The sequence below is a fragment of the Mobula hypostoma genome, chromosome 13, assembly GCF_963921235.1.
Source record: "Mobula hypostoma chromosome 13, sMobHyp1.1, whole genome shotgun sequence".
NCBI classification, from domain to species: Eukaryota; Metazoa; Chordata; class Chondrichthyes; order Myliobatiformes; family Myliobatidae; genus Mobula; species Mobula hypostoma.
Window position 1 is genome coordinate 14,510,719 of NC_086109.1, and position 21,071 is coordinate 14,531,789.

General features: G+C 43.6%; 1 protein-coding gene across 27 annotated transcripts in view; it reads right to left on the reverse strand.

Moving 5' to 3' along the window:
- Window positions 1–21,071, reverse strand: part of plekha6 (pleckstrin homology domain containing, family A member 6) — a 338,778-nt gene that overhangs the window by 64,056 nt on the left and 253,651 nt on the right. For all 27 annotated transcript variants that reach the window (XM_063065330.1, XM_063065326.1, XM_063065332.1 and 24 more), the window contains 3 exons: window positions 15,755–15,827; window positions 14,426–14,526; window positions 86–201 (listed from right to left, as the gene is read on the reverse strand). In XM_063065330.1, the coding sequence (XP_062921400.1) occupies window positions 86–201; window positions 14,426–14,526; window positions 15,755–15,827 (290 nt within the window). The remainder of the gene's footprint in view (window positions 1–85; window positions 202–14,425; window positions 14,527–15,754; window positions 15,828–21,071) is intronic.

The following is a 21,071-nucleotide window of genomic DNA, read 5'->3' on the forward strand; positions in this document are numbered from 1 at the left end:
GACCACTTGCCTCATAGTCCAGTGCGGATGTCACTACACCACCTGACGGCTATTTCATTGTTTGTGGCTCTGAGGTATACATCACCTGGTCAAGGGCACAGTCTGTATGCTTGCTGCTTCGTTCATTGCGTTGATCCAGTCTTCCATCTCTGACTTATTCTCCGCACTCAAGTAGTACGTCCGAATACCTGTGTGCTCAGCCTGATAATTAATGCAACGGTCATTACTGTGAATATTTTTCACCTGCCTGTTTATAATCAGCTGTAGGAGAGAGAGAGAGAGAGAGAGGAGAAGTGTCATGACATGGTCAGATCATAAGGCTGCTCCAAAAATAAAGTTAAAACAGGAAAGAATCACAGCGAGGAGACAAGGCACCACTTCAGTATGCATTCTTGGGCTATGCTGCCCACAGATGGATAATGGCATCAACTCCAGAATCGTGTGGTTCACACACTGGCATCCTTACTGGTATCCTCACTGCCACCTTAGATCCGGCAAATGGAAAGAGCTTGGCAAACTTGGGGCCCACTTCCAATAGCCAAACAACCATGTGGTCTAACTATGACTCACGATAGTGACCTTACACTTGTAGTCACAGACCCAACCTGTGCTGGCTTTGGCCAACATCTTGTTCCAGTAACCCCTCAAGGAGGTGTCACCTTTGGTTTCCTCCTTCAGATCAGCCGGCTCCTGATGTTAAAAAGGATCAGGACTCCTTCAGCATGTCATTAAGAAACCTACCAGTGATGCCAATCACAGACAAGAGAAAATCTGTATATGCTGGAACTCCGAGCAACACACACAAAATGCTGGAGGAACTCAGCAGGCCAGGCAGCACCCTGCTGAAGGGTTTCGGCCTGAAAAGTCAACTGTACTCTTTTCCATAGATGCTGTCTGGCCTGCCGAGTTCCTCCAGCGTTTTGTGAGAGTTGTGTGTGTTACCAGTCATTCCAGTTGTTGTTCTGTTAAGTGTCACCTCTGGAACTACAGTTAAGGTCAAGCCATGCACATAATTCTGGCAAGTTCGCTGATCTCTTACCTCAGTGCCTCAGAGGGGAACAAGAAGCTATTTTTACCAAGCACTTCTCCCTCACTATCTGCAAAGGAAGGTTCCTTTTGTATACTGACACATAGTCAAAGTCAGTCTCTTTAATACGGATATTATTTCTTCTTTCCAATTTCTCCCCTTTTGCTGATTGCCGGACAGCAGCAAGCCGCAACGATTTCGGAAATCTATTCTCCAGAATCCAGCTGGAATAACTAATTTTGGGCAGTGGGGGGCTGTTTGACCACAGGAGGAACCATATCCCTGAACAGTCCTAGCAGGAATCGCTGGATAATGAGCAGCAGCAGAATTCCAGGTTGCTCAGTCCAGAGACATTTCTTGCATTCATAATTTTTAATTCTGCACTGCGACCTCTCCATGACATCAGACAATAGCATTGCCATTTCTAAAATATATATATGAAATTAATTAAATGTAGAAAAAAATATGCAACTATGAAAATGCATCAAACCATGAAATGAATGGATGCAAGACGTTAAGAAATGCAGGACGTTTCTCATTTCTTGAAGCATGAGGCCAGCTGGTTTGAAACGTAAATTAAATGCAGCTTTGAAATGCATCCATTAACTGAAGGGCAGCTTTAGACATTTATATTCTTCAAGAACATGTCTTGGGTAGTTTGTGAAATCAGGGAACTTATTTTCCAGGCTTTTTCTTCATAAAATCAGGCAAGGTTTGGACAAGGAGCCAGAATTTATACAGGTTCCAAGACCTGTGAGTTTGTGCCATATTACCCATTAAGAACTTTTGGTCAAGTGTTTCCAGGCCACAGGCCTTGCAATGTTGCCTCTTCTGAGGCCGAACTTGGGAAAGAGACAGACGTCGAGCATCTCCAAGCAAAGTATTTCTGCAGCAGCAAGCTGCTGTGGGTATAAAGGAGCCCAGATACCATATTGAACTTGATCATTGGAAGCATCGCATACTCAAGACCACCACTGTACAACAACTGAAACTTGAATTTATACAGCACCCTTAACATTATTAAACACATGGAAGTAACAAAGAAGATCAGACACCGGGTTGCATAAGTGAGATACACAAGTCACAAAGAACTTGGTCAGTCAAAGGAACGGATGTCGAGAGATTTAAGGAAGATATTCCAAAAGTTTTGATGCTGATCGCTGAAGGAATTGGCTGCTGATTTTTCAGCAGACAAACCTGATGAGGACTGAGACACTAGAGTTGGGGTTGACCAGATTCATCTGAGCTGTGACTAGCCCAGTCTACCCCTGGGCTCACTATCCATCCTCGCCATCTGCCTCTCACCACAGATTCCTCCCTCTCCACTGCCCATTTCTAACAACATCCTTCCTCTCCAATGCCCATCACTCACAGACTCCCCCCTCTCCATCTGCTCATCACCTACAGATTCCTCCCTCTCCATCTGTGCATCACTAACAACCTCCTCCCTCTGCACCTGCCCATCACCCAGAGATTCCTCCTTCTTCATCTGCCCATCTCTAACAACCTCCTTCCTCTCCAACGCCCATCACCCACAGACTCCTCCCACTCCATCTGTCCATCACCCACAGACTCACAGTCTCCTCCCTCTGCATCCGTCCATCACCTGCAGACTCCTCCCTCTCCATCTGCCCATCACTAACAACCTCCTCCCTCGCTATATGCCCATCACCCAGACTCTTTCTTCTCTATCATTTCATCACCCACCTACTACTCCCTTTCCATCTGCCAATCATCCATAGGCTTCTCCCATTGTTTCCACTCGGCCCTCCCCACCTCCCTCTCTTTATTCCCTGCTCCACCTTCCTTTCCCATCTGACTCTACCATCTTTGGGCATTTGTCACTTCTACCTGTCACCTCCCAGCTTCTTGCCCCACTCTCCCCAACCCCATCTGCCAATCACCCAAGCACGATAGCGTAGTGGTTAGCACGACGCTATCGCAACTTGGGGTGTTGGTGTTCAGAGTTCAATCCCAGCATCCTCTATAAGGAGTTTGCAGGCACTCCCCGTTGAGTGCATCGTTTTCTCCGGGTGCTCTGGTTTCCTCCCACAGTTCAAAGACGTAGCAGTTAGTAAGTCAATTGGTCATTGTAAAGTGATCCATGATTAGGCTAGGGTTAAACCAAGGGTTAGCACAGCTCGAAGGGCCAAAGGTCCTGTTCCACGCTATACCTCCAAGTAAATATATAAGTAAATAAAAACAACTCACCTATCACCAGCAAACTCTTGATCCACCCCTTCCATCCATCTTTATTTACTGGCCGTCTCCCCGCTACCTTTCAGCCAGATGAAGGGACTCAACTCAAAATGCGAACTGGCTATTTCCCTTTATACCTAACCCACTGAGTTCTTCCAGCGGTTCGTGTGCAGCTATCCCTGGGCACATGCTCACTATTGACCCTTGTGTGAAATGGCAGCCCTCACTCGCTGACCCACTTTGGTAGCGGGTTAAGCGGCACCTTGCTCTCTCTTGCAGTTCAATTGCTGGCCTCATTCCTTCTCCTCCCTAATTCCCTCCAGCTCCGCTTCATTCTAAGTTATTCCTTCTCATCCATTTCTAACTGAAGTGTCCCTGAATTTAATTCAAAAGTGAACAAAAACCTGTTCACACTGGAAACTGGAAATAAATATACAGGGGATACTGAGGAGCTTATGCTAAAGCAGTTCTGATGAGGTGCCACACACCAGCAGAATTAATTTGGTGCCTCTCCAATGATGCTACTTGATCTGTTCAATATCCTGTGCATTTTCTGCTTTCATTCCTGAATTTGCCCCTCCCACTATTAGATGCCAACCCTTCAACTGTCAAAGCCTACAGGCTCAGGAATTTTCTATGTCCAAGTCATCTGCTTGAATTGCTTTATGGAGCTCAAGTCAAATGCTCTTTTGTAACACTCCATGAAGATTGTTGGGACTTTTTTTCTTTGTTAAGGGTGCAATATAAATCTGTTACAGTTGAGGTCTAAACAGAACAGGCTGGAGTTGGATCACCAAACAGTTATCCAGCACTGCAACAAAAGCCAATAGGAATATAACATCAGTGACTCTTATGAAGATTGTTTTATTCAAGTATCAGTCCTATGGTCTAGAGCAAGGGTTCCCAAGCTGGAGTCCATGGACCCCTTGGTTACTGGTAAGGGTCCATGGCATAAAAAAAGTTGGGAACCCCTGGTCTGGAGGGTCTAAAATAGTGTTGGAACAAGTGGTGGCTGGCAATTGGATTCAGAAACATTCCAATGAACTTGGGTGCCTAATAGTTAATTCAGAAGATTGTGAAGGACACAATCCCTTTGGCCTGAATTTTACTGAAAACGTATCAACGGGACATTAAGCATTTACTACAGTGGTTCCCAACATGAGGTCCATGGACACCTTGCTTAACGATATTGGCCCATGGCATAAAAAAGATTGAGTACCCCTGCTCTACAGTTGTAGACTCTGCAACATTAACATTGTTTCTCTGTCTCCTCAGATGCTGCTGGATTTGCCGAGTATCACCAGCAATTTCTGTTTCGGTTCTGGAATGCTGTGCACGACAACCTTCTGCTGGTTTTGGAGGACAGCGTCTGTGTTTTGTCATGACTTGAGAGGTATGTCTATTTGTTTTCACCCCAGTTTATTGAAAGAACAGTAAACTGTACCTAGCTGAACTCTTGTAGAAATTCAAGACAGCATCAATGCAGACGCTTCTGGTGCAGGGGGTCCTCATCCGGAAGGGGAAAAGATAAAACATCAGGTCAACCACCAAAGCTTAGCGTCAAGAATTACTACACTGACAGGCTAGACAAGACTGGAGCAATGTTTCTTTTTTTTTTAATCCCCAAGCTTTTTAGTACTCAGGGTACAATTTAATTAATATATAGCATGTTTTGAAAAAACAATGAGCTATTTTTCTTATAAAGGTTATTTTCTCCCTTTTACCACCATGCTCCCCATCACCAGCTGATACCAGGCTGAGAGCTTTCATCTCTGAAGGCTGGTTGCTAGGAAACCAGGGCTATTGGCTCTCATTGGGCATTTTCCTGGAGGCTTCGTCACATGGCATCTCATCTCCAACCACTTCAAACTGCGATTTATCCTCATTCATTCTACGACCAAACTGAGGATTTGGGTTAATGGATTAGAATTTGGCTATGACCTGCTGCATTGTGCTGCAGATTAATTTTAAAGTCCTTGAGTGTTGACAAGCCTGTCAGGTTTTGTTTGGAATTCTGTATTACAGGTGATTCATGTAAAGCCAAGATGAGTGAGTGTTTGCTGGGGTGGAGAGGTGATATTAAATAAAATGAATGCAAACCCTGTAAAATATTCTAAAGACAGCCAGAAGCATGAGTGATTGGTTCAAAGTCTGTGGGTATTTATTTCAGAAATAAAATGCACTTGGCACACAGTTGGTGCCGTGAGTTATTGGGGATTGATAATACAATGCCACTGTTATGAATTACCCATTCTCTCTTGAATCCCATGAAACGATCGTCTGCTTCAAGAAAGACGTGCCCAAGTGAATTCTTCTGTATGGTTCTGAACACCTGACGTCACACATCAAACACACTGCACCAGAAAGGTGTCTTCCTCTCATAACCAATGGCTTGGAGAAAGTCCAAATAAAAAGTGGAGGGTGGGGCATCGGTGGTGAGGGGATAGAACTGGTGAGGCTGAAGTTAGAGGATTTGAGGGGAGAGTAGGGGAAAGCAGGATATGAGACAGCGTGAGAGAAATGAGTCGAGGTTGGGGAGAAACAGGATTGGAGAGTATTTGGGAAGGAGAAGGAGAGGAGGAAGGAACAAGATGGTTTGAAGGTGGAGGAGAAAAGATTCGAGAAGGAAGGGGTTTGTGGGAGAAAATGAGAACCGAAGGTAAAATGGGTGAGAAAAATAAGATGAGAAGGAAGACTGGGCAAGAACTTTGTTAAGCCTTCGAAGCACACAGTCATCTTGCACTCAAAGACCAGACACACCTTCCAGAACACAAACAGGGTTTCCAGCCACTGGAGAGCTTTTCTACAGTCACACCTATGACACGGGCCTGGTTCAGTTGGGTGCTAAGAAATCTTTTGATGTTGTCTTTAGAAACAAATGGTTGGGGGTCGATTAATTGCAGACAGTGCACTAGGTTCATATTAAATCCTTGCTTGGACTAAGTCTATTCCAACTACTGGAAGATACCAAATCCCTGAATGATTGTCGAGGTGTCACAGGAGAAGCATCCAGGAGCCTTAAGTTGGCCAAAAGCACGCAGGTGTGAACCCAATTGCTCCAATCTTGCTACTTCTGTCCTACTCAAATATAAAACTATGAATTATCAGGTTAGGAGAATCACTACTTCTCACCTATCATCCACTCTCACCTCTGAGAGCCCACCTAGTCACTGGTTTTAAGGGGGCTACAGAGAATGAGCACGTTGTTCGAGAGACTGAATTGGCACTTCAGTGAAATCTGGATACACATGGACAGTAGGGGTCTGGAAGCTTATGGTCTAGGTGCAGGTCAATTAGACTAGGCAGAATAATGGTTCAGAACAGACTAGATGGGCCAAAGAACCTGTTTCAGTGACTCACAGTTAACCCTTGGGTTATATCACAACTCTTCAGGTTATGGTTCAGATTCTCCAAAACAGTAATTTCTTCACGATTGAAAATTAGGTTTTACCTCTCAAAGAGAGAATGAGACTGTGAGCTTTTGCAAGAAGGAGTTCAGATGGAAGTTCGATGTCTGGATCTATGAAAGGAAGAGTCTTCACCCTTGACCTCTCCCAGATATGGAAGTGTTTGTATTTCTACTGCGCAGATTCCGGACATTTAACATTTTGGTTTAGATCCCTTCACTTCACTTGTGAGGCCAATTCCATCTTCACCACAGTTCAGGAGACCATGTTGCAGATCTCCTCCATGCAATGAGATTGTGGCCACATTCTTGCAAAACAACTTTGCCACACAGTACACAGACAGTCTCCTCACAAACAAGGAAAACAAAACACCTCTGACACAAACACCACACAAGTACATAGCTACAGACAGACACATACACACAATAGACAGACAGCATATCATTGTCACCCAGGATTAGTGTGTTAGTGTCTATCTCTATAGTCCATGTTTTGTTCAACTACTTCTATTGACAGTCGACAGGCAAGTGTAGATGAAAATGCTTAACTTTAAACCACAGCATATTGGGCTTCAATAGATCAAAGGACTGAGCTAAATTGAAAAATTAGTTTGAAGAAAAACTGGGGAAATGATAAGATCTCTGCCCTTCCATGACAGCCTCTGTGTATTTGCATCATGGATGTACGTGGGCAAGTGGACACAGGAACAGAAGTAGGCAACTCAGCCTCGTGAATATATTCCTACGTTCAATGGATAGTGACCAATTGTACCTTGGCATAATAGGATAGATGCAGAAGCTTTAGAGAGGGTGCAGAGAAGATTTACCAAGACGCTATCTGGAAGGCTTATGAGGATAGGTTGAGCGAGCTAGGACTTTTCACTTCAGAGAGTAGGAATGATGAGAGGTGATTTGAAAGAGGTGTACAAGATGATAAGAGGCGTAGATCAAGTGGACAGCCAGAGACCTTTTCCCTGGGATGGAAATGGCTAATACATGGGATAGAGCTTCAAGGTGTCGGGAGGAAAATATAGTGAGGGATGTCAGAGGCAGGGTTGCTTTTTTTCTTTTACACAGACAGTGGTGGATGCATGAAACATGCTGTCTGGAGTGGTGGCATTAGGGACATTTAAGAGACTCTTCGATAGGCACAGGAATGAAAGAAAAGATGGAGCGCTATGTGGGAGGGAAGGATCAGATTGATCTTGGATCAGGTGATAGGGTCAGCACAACATCATGAGCCAAAGGGCCTTTACTAGGCGGTACTGTTCTATAACCCAACCCCCAAGATGTATTTTTAGGCAGATGGGAGATACTTTTGAATAGGTTTCAAAATTACACTCTTGACAGAAGTTTAGACTCACAAATCTAAAAAAAATACATGGAAACCCTTTTCTTCTCCACATCACTGAGAAAAAGGCGGCTCTGAAGAAATGCCTTACTCTTTTTCCCCTCTCTTGCAGATGCTGACCCATGTCTGCCTATCCCTCAAGGGTGGAAGGGTTGAGATGTGAGGTAAGAAACCAGAGGAGGGCATTACTCCAGGGTTCCTGTGCAGGGACAATAACTTTGGCAAGCTCATGTGTAATCCACAGAATGTTTTATCAACACTAAGTCACTTAAAGAAGAATGCATTTGCACTGTAATTTAGAATTTAGTCAAGAAGATCAGAGTGTTTCATATAGAATAATAGATAACAAAGAACAGGTTAAAGACTGGAATCTAATCCAAGGTCTTAATATGTAGGTTAATGAATGCCCAGGAGCCAATTACAGCCTGCAATCCAAACCAATGGATTCCAATACATTTGCACACACATGGTGTGAATTACCAGATTGCAGGGTTAAGATAAATAAACTGAGAGAGTCATTTATAGTTACGAGATTTGATTGGTGTTTTGACATCAGTTCACATTGCCTATTTTTTGTTTCAAATCTCTACGGCCCACTTTATTTCACAACATTCCTTGCTCTATATCTACAGTGACTCAAAGTGCAAAGGTCTGGAGTGCATTCCATTTCCCTGATCAGTGGCCACACAGATAGACTAATGATTGTATGTTAAGTATTTCTGGAGATCTAGATCTCTCCCATATATTGACAAATAAATGGCACGCTAAACCTCCATGTTTTAACAGGGAGTTTCTCAGGGCATATTTTCTTTTTAAAGAAAATACAGGGACAAGTGTTTAAAATAAGCCAAAGACCCCCTGTGAGGGGAAATGCTGGGGAGAGTCCAACACTAACATAGTGGTCAGCACAACACTTTACAGTACGGGCAACCCGGGTTCAATTCTCACCGCTGTCTGTAAGGAGTTTGTATGTTCTCACCGTGACTGCATGGATTTTCTCCAGGTGCTCCGATTTCCTCCCACAGTCGAAAGATGTACCAATTGGTAGGTTAATTGGTCACTGGGAACTGTCCCATGATTAGCATAGCATTAATTTGGGGGTTTCCTGGGTGGTGCGGCTTGAAGGGCCACAAGGGCCTACCCGATAAATAAACAAATTGTCACAATTAATCAGCCGCCAAGCTTTCAGACAAGCCTGAAAAATTATGAAAAGCAAAGCAATGCAGCAAGCGGGATTGTATTGATCAGGAACTGGCATCTATTAATTAGGCCATATTGTAAAAAGCAAGGTGATGTGGTTCAATATCGCAAAATGGCTGCTGTTTCCAGAGAAAAAACTCAAAGGTGTGCTTGTATGATTGGTGCACCTGAAGGTCACTGGTTCATCAGCTGACCTGCTGGAAACCTAGTTTTCAAAGGGAGGAGGAGATTGAATTGCCCACCTTCCCCTATATTTTGAATTTTCAGTACAAAGTTAAGGAAATTAGATATGTTCAGATGTGGTGCCACTTTGTGATTGATGAAGGAAACAAAGACAAAAACCAACTTAAGACATTGAAACAGATGACAAATAAGACATGGACAATAGATTGAGAAACAACACTAAACTTAACAGTCAAGTAGTGATCTCTGAGATACGTGGTCTTTGCAGAGAAGGATCATATCTCCCACAATCACATTGGAAATCTTAGATTCTCAGCTCTGCTTGGTTGCATTCCTGGATATTTCATCACATGATCTCTTGGCATGACCAAACCTACACTTTTGAACCACCACACAGTCATCACATTGGTTCACCCTCAACATGCCTAATCAGGAAGATCTGTAACACATGGATTAACTTTGATTATTATTAAGGCAGTCTTTCTGCTGCATTGTCATCTTCAATAAATAGAAGTGTTCAAAGAGAAAGGAAATTTTACTCAGCTCTCTGATCATCTTAGCACAACCTGAAGATTAATTTTCAGTTCCTAGGGAAGGATCAGCAACGCCAGTGACATTATCTTCTAACAGCTTACATTTATCGTTCAGAGGACGTGAGAGTAGTGGCAACAGCCCGGTCCCTCACTGGCACAGCCCTCCCCAATGTCTACAAGAGGTGCTTCCACAAGAAGGCAGCATGTGTCAGCAAGGATTTCACTGTCTAGGCCACATCTTCTTCTTCCTGCCACTCCACCAGGTTTCAGGAAAAACCTTTTTTCCTACATCTACTGGGTTCTTGAACTGACCTTCAGAACCCTAATCCTACCTCAGCAACAGAGCACCACAGACCACCTGTTGCACCACCATGGACTTGTGTTCTGACTGTGTTTCTTTACACCAGGATTTTTACCCCCCCCCCCACTCTCTAACGTAATTTAATCTGTCGATACCTACATGCCCATGATGCTACCGCATGAAATTTTTAAATTCTGCTTGCACCTTGCCACAATTGTTTACATGACAGCAAACTTAACATAATTGCCCATCTCCTGAATTTAGTGCCCGAGGTGCAGTTAACAGTCAACCACTTCACAGTGTGGGTCTGCAGTCTCACTTAGACTGGATTAAGCAAGGGAGCCAGACTTGCTTCTCTGGTAGACATTAGTTAGCTTTTTTTTTAAATGACGATCTGTTTGCATCAGAGTGCTCAGACACCTCCAAGACTATTACAGCAAATGAAATAGTTCCTCGCTCATCTCATCCATGGCTTCTTCCACTGCCACAATGAGGCCACTCTCAGGTTGGAGGAATAACACCTCATATTCCATCAGTGTAGCCTCCAACTAGCCAGAATGAGCATCGATTTCTCCAACTTCTGGTAACTTCTCCCCCCTTCCCCTTTTCGCCCTTTTCAATTCCCATTTTGGCTCCTGTCATCTGCCTATCACCTTCCTCCAGTACCCCTTCTCCTTCCATTTCTCCATGGTTCACTCTCCAATCACATTCCTTCTTCTTAAGACCTTCACCTTTTCCATCTATCGCATCCCAGATTTCCATTTCGTCTCCCCTCCCACACCTACCCAACTTGTCCCCTCGCCTGGCCTCACCTATCAAGAGCTAGTTGTACTCTTTCCCCTTCCACACCTTTTTATCCTGGCTTCTTCTCTCTTCCTTTCCAGTCCTGATGAAGGGTCTTGGCTGGAAACACCAACTGTTTATTCATTCACGTAAATGCTGCCTGACCTGCTAGGTTCATCCAGCATTTTGTGTGTGTTAAATAGTTCCAGAAATTTTATTTAACTAATTGAATTTCATTTTCTTCACTTCTGTGGTGGGAATTGAATTCTATGGATCAATAGTCCAGACTTCTGGGGACGTGTACTGTAACATAGTCACTGTGCTGCTGAATCAGGCAAATTGTAAACGGGAATTTGATCAATAGAGGGAATTTTTGACAGGGTTCAAGGAGACTCTGCAATACTGATTTTGTAAACACTTGGCTGTAGAACTGAAGATTGTTTATGTGGGATAGTGCCAAGTTCACCATGCAGAACACCCCAAGCCCACAGAGCTGCCAAACTATTCTCATCCAACCACTCAACACTTTGATTGCCTACCTACAGGAAAGATATCAATAAACTAGAAAGACTGCAGGGAAAATTTACAAGGATTTCGTTGGAACTTCAGGACATGAGATAAGGTTGAATAGACTACGTTTTTGTTCCCTAGAGCATAGTAGAATTAGGGGAATTTGATAGAAGTATACAAAATTATGAGGGGTATAGGCAGGGTAAACGCAAGCAGGCTTTTTCCACCAAGGTTGGGTGAAATCAGAACTAGGGGTCATAGTTTCTACATAAAAGATGAAATATTTCAGGAGGGATTTGAGAGGATCTTGTTCACTCAGAAGGTGGTGCAAGTGTGGAATAAGCGGCCAGTGGAAGTGGCAGATAAAGGTTTGATTGTAGCATTCAAGACAACTCTGGATAGATACATGGATGGGAAGAGTTTAGAAGGATATTATCCCTGTGTAGGTGGATGAGACAAGACAGAAGAACAGGTTGACCGTGTCTAGATGGGCTGAAGGGCCTGTTACTGGGCAGCAGTGCTCTAGGACCCCATGGCACTTTCCAAACTCAGTAACTAAAGGCAATAACACTCACTTTGGCCCAGTTGGCCAAAGCAATGCCTTGATGACTTAAGTAAAGACTCATTTATGTGCAAATCAAATCTGAAACCAGCTCTGGAGGCCTCACACCCTTATGTGAATATGGTTACAGCTAATGGACCCATTTCTCAACTGGAATGGTGACTACCATAAATGGTCATCTTAGTTGTGACTAATTAGAATCCTACAAATAGCTTTAGTGGAGGACACTTGCATTTCTATCCCCAAAGTGATGTGTTAGTAAGTGAAGTATCTTGGAAGCAAAGGCACTTCACATTGAAACAGGCAAAGTGTACAAATCTAGCTCCAACAAACACTAAACCAAATAGCTGGATGAATCATGTCGAGTTTGTAAGCACATAACAAGCCACCTGGATGAAAAGCTCGAGTATGTAGGATAGTCACTGTGCTACTGAATCACGTACATTCTAAGTGGGAAATTGATCAACTGATGGATTTTATGGCAGGGTTCAAGGGGACTTTGTAAACACCTGGCTACAGAATGGAAAGTTCTCTCTTCTGGAGGCCATGCATTACAGAAGGTTTGTTCCACCTGCACATACAGTATACCTGTCTGCTTCTCCATAGTTCATTCACCCATCTTCCCCTTAACACAGCCTCAGAATAACAGGATATCTATAAAACCATAAGACATAGGAGCAGAATTAGGTCAATTGGCCCATCGAATCTGCTCCGCCGTTCAGTCATGGCTGAGTCAGTTTCCCTCTTAACCACATTCTCCTGTCTTCTCACCATAACCTTTGACGTCCTTACTAATCAAGAAACTATCAACCTCTGCTTTAAATATATCCGATAACTTGGCTTCCACAGACATCTGTGGTAATAAATTCCACAGATTCATCACCCTTTAGAACAAAGGTGAGGAGGAATTTCTTTAGCCAGAAGGTGGTGAATCTTTGGAATTCATTGCCATAGATGGGTGTGGAGGGCAAGTAAATAGGTATTGATAGGTTGATAGGTTCTTGATTAGTAAGGGCATCAAAGGTTATGGGGAGAAAGCAGGAGAATGGGGTTGAGGGGAAAAAGAAATCAGTCATGGTCAAGTGGCAGAGCAGACTCAATGAGCTGAATTGTCTTATTGTCTTAACCTGGAAACTCTCAGTCCGAGGGAGTTATCTAAACCCCAACTATCAACTCTTGAAAGAGGAGATGTTATTGCTGGTACCCTGGAACATTCTCATCTTCGTCGCTTTACCACACTACAGTTAATTGTGCAATATGCCATGGAAAGGTGACAAAAATAAAATATTTTGTGGACAGAAAAGGGAATTTTGAACAGAATGAAGACAAGAGTGCCCATTTCACTGTGAGCATTTCAACTGAAAGAGCAAATCGGTGTGTTAATTTCCTAAGTAGGAAGTGTGGTTAAACCCTGTAAATTTCATGAGATCCTGGACTCTTGTTTAGTGGTTTAATGAGCCCAGAGATGTCCCTAAACATGGACCATTCCCTCCTTAACCTAAAGATATTCACATATGAACAGGAAAATAACTTTTCTTTTCTGTTTCCATCTGTCATCGACCAGCCTCTTGTCTTCCAAATCCACCTCTCCCGTTCCCTACTCCACTCCTCAATGCACATCGGGCCAATCTCTCACCTGTCCTCCTCTCCCCTTTATGCTAGCTGTCTCGTTTCTCCATCCTGATGCAGGGTCTGAACCCAAAGATCTAGACTTTCCTCCCCCACAGATGCTGTTTGATCGGCTGAGATCTCCCAGCAGGTTGCTGCCGCAGTCTCTCGAGTTTTCACACCAGTGGTTTGGTGTTTAGTATTCAAACAGGAAAGGGACCGTTTCTGCAGTAATAGGAGTGTAGACAGGCACAGATCCACAAGTGTATTTATTGCCGTGTATTCACAGCACAGATTTGCCAACTCCCTGAGAGCCTCTGGGGATTGAAGATTAACATCCAGTTCAGTGCCAAGACCAAAACCCAGGAGAACAATCACAAGCACAATTAAATAACTGTGCTTTCTTTTCAACCCACTTTTCTTTGAACACTTCTGTTTATTAGCCAAAAGGTAAAGGAATTGTATAAATTGTCTGTCAGAAAGGAGTCTGCACACTTGCCAGCTGACATGGGAGGAGGGAGTGTGTGGATAAGGCCGTGGCCAGCAGAACTCCTGTAATGAAACCTCTAGCCTTGAACTTCATACAAGGCAGCTGATGCTCACGTGTGGATAGCCAGGAAGTAACGGACAATCCTTGAATTCACGAGGCCACCAAGGTATACGCTATTGAGTATCTACTAGCACTATCACACAAATGATCAGCACGCACTAACAGTAAAATAAGGACTATTGTCAGAAAGATTAGAGAGGGCATCACGTCACCTTGAAGGCGTGCTTGCGGGTGATGTTATCGGCGGGTTGAACAGGGCTTATTCGGAAGCTAAACAAAGGAATGCTTGCCAGGACTGCTTCCTCTTTCTCATCTGGATGCGGAGAAAAGGAAGACAGTTACTGATATGACTCTGTGGTCTCTTTCACACTCTTGGTCCGAGTTGAAGGGCAGAAGAGGACATCTTCAAAAGACGATACCTCAAAACGGCAGCACCCATCATTAAAGACCCCTACAACCCAGGACATGCCCTCTTCTCAGTACTACCATCAAAGAGGAGCCCAAAGACATACACTTAATACCTTAGGAGCATCTTCTTCCCCTCCACCATCAGATTTCTGAATGGACATTGAACCCATGAACACTACCTCACTGTTTTTGCTCTCTTTTTGCACTTATTTAATTTTTTAAATATATTTTTATTGTAATTTATAGTATATTTTATGTATTGTACTGCACTGCTGCCACAAAGCAACAAATCTCACGACATAAAAGTCTGACAGTAAATCTGATTCTAAGAAAACAGCAATTCTGACGTGCAACTCCTTGCACCCATCACACTTGACCTGATTACTGGTCGATCAAGAAGTACGCAAACCCCTTTTATTTCCATTATTCCACGACTGTTGCCCACACCTCCAGATGCAGAGGTCAGGCTCTTTATCTTCCTTCACTAAATGTCCTCAGCTCTCACTATTTCCCACTTCCACTTTTCTGACTAAAGCTTTAGCTCAAGGTCACAAGGCTAGGGTTCAACAACTCAACTACTATCCTTCAGCACTTACGGTCACTTTGCAACCCTATAGACTCCATATAAAAACAAGCTCTCACTGTACAATACTAGATGGCAGGAGAAGAACAGCTAAAGTACTCCTTCCCTCCCTGTGCCTGACTGTTCAGGCATCAGTGAGTTAACTCCATGGCTCTATCTAAAGGTGGGAGAAAACAAAGTTAAAATTGAAGCATCCAGAATCATCTCGGGTATTATAACTAAAGGTAGACAACATAGGTGACAATCTAACCCCTTCTGCACACTTTTCCATTCAAACTACTATTAAACCTCTCCAGTTAACTTCTTTCAGAAGGTCAGTATTGCCCACTTAATATCTTAATAATTATCGTTCATTTAAATAATTAATTACTGGTTATATGCATTTTATCCCACAGAACCTGAAACAAAACAAAAATCTGACAATCCCAGCAAAGTTCCCGTTGACCACCCCTTTTCTTTCTGACTCTCATTACTAGGTGCAAAGGCAGAGTTCACAAAGTGTGCTGGGCTGTAGCAGAGTGACAGCACAGTTACAGAAGAGGAGCATTACCTCGGTAGTAGAAGAGGCAGCGATCCGCCAACACGAACCACCGTTTGTTCCATGACTTTACTCCCGAACTGGCCTGCCAAACACAATCAGAGTGTCAAATCCTTGTACTTGTTCGAAGTCAGCAATTTGCAATAAATTCTGCCACCAGTCAATGCTTCCCTTGGGCTGTGGACACACCCAAGGGCTGTGAGACATTGGGCCAGATCCCAGGAATGGCCAATGAGCGAGTCTGTAGATAAACAGCTGGCTTAAACCAGTCCTCATTTCAACACATTCCAGATTCCCACAATTATGCAAAACAATGCAGAAGAACAGAACAAGTGCAGGCACTTCTGACATTTCACTCCATCTCCAACTCACTGTAACATCAGGATGCACTACACTCCTGACCCCTCAACCTCACTCCAGCCACTGCTGTACACATAGTGATTTCCTATAAAGGTAACTAAATTCACCAAGTTTAACTTACCTTTCTAATGAAGAAAAATGGCTTATAATGTAATTAATAAAGTTTTAAATATTTTCTGTCAGTTAATTGATATTCTACTTTTTATATGAATACTTGTCCCTGTAAATTACTCCATACTCTGCAATACTTTCAAATTGGCTCTGATCACCAAGAACTTGGAAGCAGTCTGCTGACTGTAGAAGCTGTCAGAAGGCCATCAGGGTGCCTGTGGGTGGGGCTTTAATTAGAAGCATAGAACTGTTATAGCATGGGGGAGGGCATTTGCCAACTGAGTCTATGCTAGTCTGTAAATCAATAATGCATTCTGTACACCAGTATATCACTCCACATCCCAATATATAATTCACCAATTTAACACTCCAACATGTATTACGATGACCATAAAAGATCAATGCTTCCAAAAACAAAGCGTTGCTGACAATCTGACTGCAATACAGAAAATGCTAGGAGCACTAAGCTCCAATGAAAAGTCTTCAACTTTAATGTTGTGGAAGCCGGGAATTGGTAGGATGAACTTGTCAGAATGAGAAATACAGAGAGCGGCAAAGCCATTGCCTAAGCTGACTGCTTGGTGCCAGATAGTAAGGGAGAATGATGTCACATCAGGTTACTGAACTTCTTGACATTGGGATAGCACACCCAGACCAGGAGGGAGGCGAGTGGTGGCATGACTGAGATCACTAAGGATTCACTTGATCAAGTTCTCACTGGTTTAACACTTCCTTTACAAAAAAAAAATCACTCCTGTCATTTGAGTTTCCCCACTGGAATTGGAATACCAACACACACACACACACACACACACACACACACACTCCCTCCTGAGGAACACCTAGACTCAAGCAGGCAATCCTGTTGAACATTCCCACTTGGCACTCCTTGAGCCTGCAGATGACTGGTCAGGGCTATGAGCAGTCCTGTGCACCCCAGAATCTTCACAGATGCTGAAAAATGGTGAATCATTCAAATTAAACAAAGAACATTTTAATGAACAGAGCCGACAGATTACTCTCACCACAGACGGTGTTGCCCAGTTCTACAATGAGACTACACACCAGTCCTCACTGGTGGGTCGGTGGTGGAGAGGGTAGCCAGCTTCAGATCCCTGGATATTAACATCTTGGGTGCCCTGGCCTGGGTTCAGCACATAAATGCAATAATGAAGAAGGCACACAGTGCCTCTATCTTCTTAAAAGCTTAAGATCAGATATGTCACCAAATACTCCAACTTCTACAGATCAACTTTGAAAGTACTGTATCCTGACTGGTTGCATCGTGCCTGATATGGTAATTCCAATGCACAGGAACACAAGAAGGTGCAGAGAATAGTGGACACAGCTCTGTCCATCTGCAGCACAACCCCACCCCCCAACACTGACAGTATCCTTGGGACAAGTTGCCTCAAAAAGTCGGCATGCACCATCGAGGATGCATACCATCCTGATACCATACCTTCCCTCTTCTCCCTGCTACCAGCAGGCAGGAGGTACAGAGCCACACCACCAGGTTCGGCAACAACTACTTTCCTGCAAACATCTGGTTCTTGAACCAACTTGCACGTCCTTAACCCTGCCTGCGCAACAGAACATTATAAATCAATTCTGACATTTCCATGGACTTGGTTTTGATTGCAAGTGATTTTTTTCCCCCCAGTGTCTTGCTCTTGTACAGCTTTTTCCCCCGTGTGGTATGAACTTAGATCAAACGTCTGCTTAATTTACATTCTGAGCGCTCTCTGTACCTGTGTGCCTGTGATGCTCCCACAAGCAAACTTTTCATTTGACTGTACCTCACCATCCATACTTGTGCACATGGGAATAAACTTGACCCAACTCAAAACATTGGTAGCAACATACAGAAAACAGCTTGCCACAAGCTACAGTTCCTAGTGGGATGCTAATCCAATGGTCAATAAACTATATTTAATACACTCTCCCCACTTTCATGTACAGGTGAGCAATGGTGGCCCAATACTTCTCCCCCATCTGCCCTGGAATCGTCTTGTCCTCAATGAACTTGCACTTGTTTTGGTAAACCGGCCTCAATAACTTGACACTTGGTTACTCTGGCTTAGAATTTGTTGGAAGCCTTTCAATATATGAAAAGGTCCTGTTCACTAAAACATACTTTTTAAAAAAAGTGGCAGAATTGGTAAAATATTTCCCACGCTCCCATTTGGTGGGATCCTCTCAGGAAAGAAGGGAAGTATTCTCCAGAGTAGGAAAGTTTGGGAACCTTCAATGTTTGGTATAAATATAACAGACCCTAAGAGCACATATTAGACAATAAATAGGCCTCTTCATCATATCTGTTCAAAGATTTAAATACAGCCTAAGTTTGAAACTACAAAGATCTTTCCATGTTATTTCATTTCAGCAGAAACACTGAAGATTTAATTTTTTCATTAAAAATGAAACTTAAGCTCCATGCCTTTCCCTTTCATTTATTATTTTTAATAAAGAACACAGTTCTGGACCTCCTTGGTTCTGGCCATGTCTCTGGGGTTAACAGTGGATTGGAATCACAGAAATCTGTAACACAGAATCTGTTCCTGTGCTGTACTTCTCTATGACTCTATAACGTTCTGTGTGGATGCACCACAGCTTGGTATGGTAATTGTGAAAAATAAAAGCAGTTTATTCACTCATCATATCTATTCTGAACAAAAACTACTTGATCCGACTTCCCAGCTCCTGGCTCACAGACTGGATATCTAAGTCCTTTCTAAATATGATGAGGTCTTCCACTGCTAATATCCTTTCCGGCTGCGGTTTTCAGACCTCCCAAACACCCAGAGAGCGAAAATATTTCATGCGACATTCCCTGACCATGCTGCTCCAAGTGAAAGATTAATGGCTGCAGGATCTAAAGACCAGCACAGAGCTTATGGTTTTTTTTTAACAATCAACCATGAAAGAGCCGCTGTTGTACCGAGGAATGAACCGCATTTTCATTAACCTGAAGTCTGGGCTTTAATGGGTGACAGATGTCAGTCTTGGACACAATTTGTACTGTAATTCTATTACAATAATATTTTAATTTGACCTGACTCCTGTCGAGACAACTTTAAAGAAAAACAGTATTCACACAAGGGATTTTACATACGCGTACGTGTGCATGAGCACACCTGTGCGCGTGTATGTGAGCATGCGTGCGCGAGCGTGTACGCACATTCATGTGTGAGTGCGCGTGTTGGACTGATGGGAGGATGAGAGAGGGGCTCGCTTTGCTGCTGCTGCCTTGTTCTGCTGTTTTTGCTGTTGCTGCCGCTCGTGTTGTTCTGCTGAACATGATGGACATGCTACATTGGCCCCGGAATGTGTGGCGGTGCTTGCGGGCTGCCCCCAGCACATTCCTGGGTGTATTGGACGTTAATGCTAATAATGCATTTCACTGTACGTTGTTCTGATGTTCTGAATCTGAATCCCGAATCCTTTTAACACTACATTGCTGATTACTGATGTCTCTGCCAAGGGAACAAGTGCCTCCTACCCACTCTACTCAACGGCTTCTGCGTTGGCTGGAGCACATACAAAGGTACAGTTTAATAAAACTCTTCGCCTAGTTGACACTCCAGTGAATAAATACCAGCCAAGCCATAATTTAGAGGCACTTCAGCTCTGCTGATTGGGCAGCAGGATAAGATTTTAAGTGACCCTTCCACTGCTGGATAACCAATAAACTGCACAGTCGGCTATTGTCTACTCAGCAGGAGGACAGCATTGAAAACGGAGGAGGATGGGACACTGAGAGAGAAGCGGAACCATGCACTCCATTCACTGACACACAGAATGGTATGTGTGAGATAATCATAGACACTGATATCAAGGCCCACCTTAACATTCTGATGAACAGACGAATTTATGCCCCAGTTACTAATAGAATCTGCCTCACACAGTAATACCTTGGAGTGCCTTGGATATAATTCCTTTACGCTCAGCACCAAGTCCATCGATTTCCATATTTCCTTACGGCATGGTAAGTGGACACTTGGCTCACCAACTTTGTGCCGCCTCACAGAGCAATCCTATTTCTCCACATTCCCATCAATTTCCCCAGCTCACCCTGGATTCCACCCTTCACCTTTACAACCTACAGCAAACAATGAACCTGCACACAGTTGGGATGGGGGGAGGAAATTAGAAAACCCAGCGACAGTCCACAGGGTCACCAGGAGATCTGTCCAAATTCCACACTGACAGGATCAAAACTGGGTGGATGGAGCAACGAGGTGGTTGCACTACTGAATAATCATCACTAGTGACCCTGGGAATGAAAGGGTTAATGTGTGAGGAGCATTTGATGGCACTGGGCCTGTGCTTGCTGGATTTCAGAAGAACGAGGGAGACCTCACTGAAACCTATTGAATATTGAAAGGCCATTATAGAATGGATGTGCAGAGGATGTTTCCAGTTGTGAGAAAGTCTAGAACCAGGGGGCCCAGCCTCAAACTAGAACACAGATAAGGGGGAACTTCTTCAGCCATAGAGTGGTGAATCTGTGGACACAGACAGCTGTGGTGGCCAAGTCATTGGATATATTTAAAGCAGAGGCTGATAGGCCTTTGATTAGTAAGGGCATCAAAGAGTATGGGCAGAAGGCTAAAGAATGGGGTTGAGAGGGGGAATCATCAGCCATGATTGAATGGAGGAGCAGACACGATGAACCGAATAATCCCATTCTGCTCCGATGTCTTCTAGTCTTATGAAGTACCCAGGGATATCTAGAAGTGGCTCAGAACGGAGGAACCAAATCACGCACAACAGTCTCAAGAGTTTATAGAAAATAGTGCGAAAAACAGAACCCATCTACTGATTGGCAGATCTCTGGGCAAAAACGTTCTGTTAA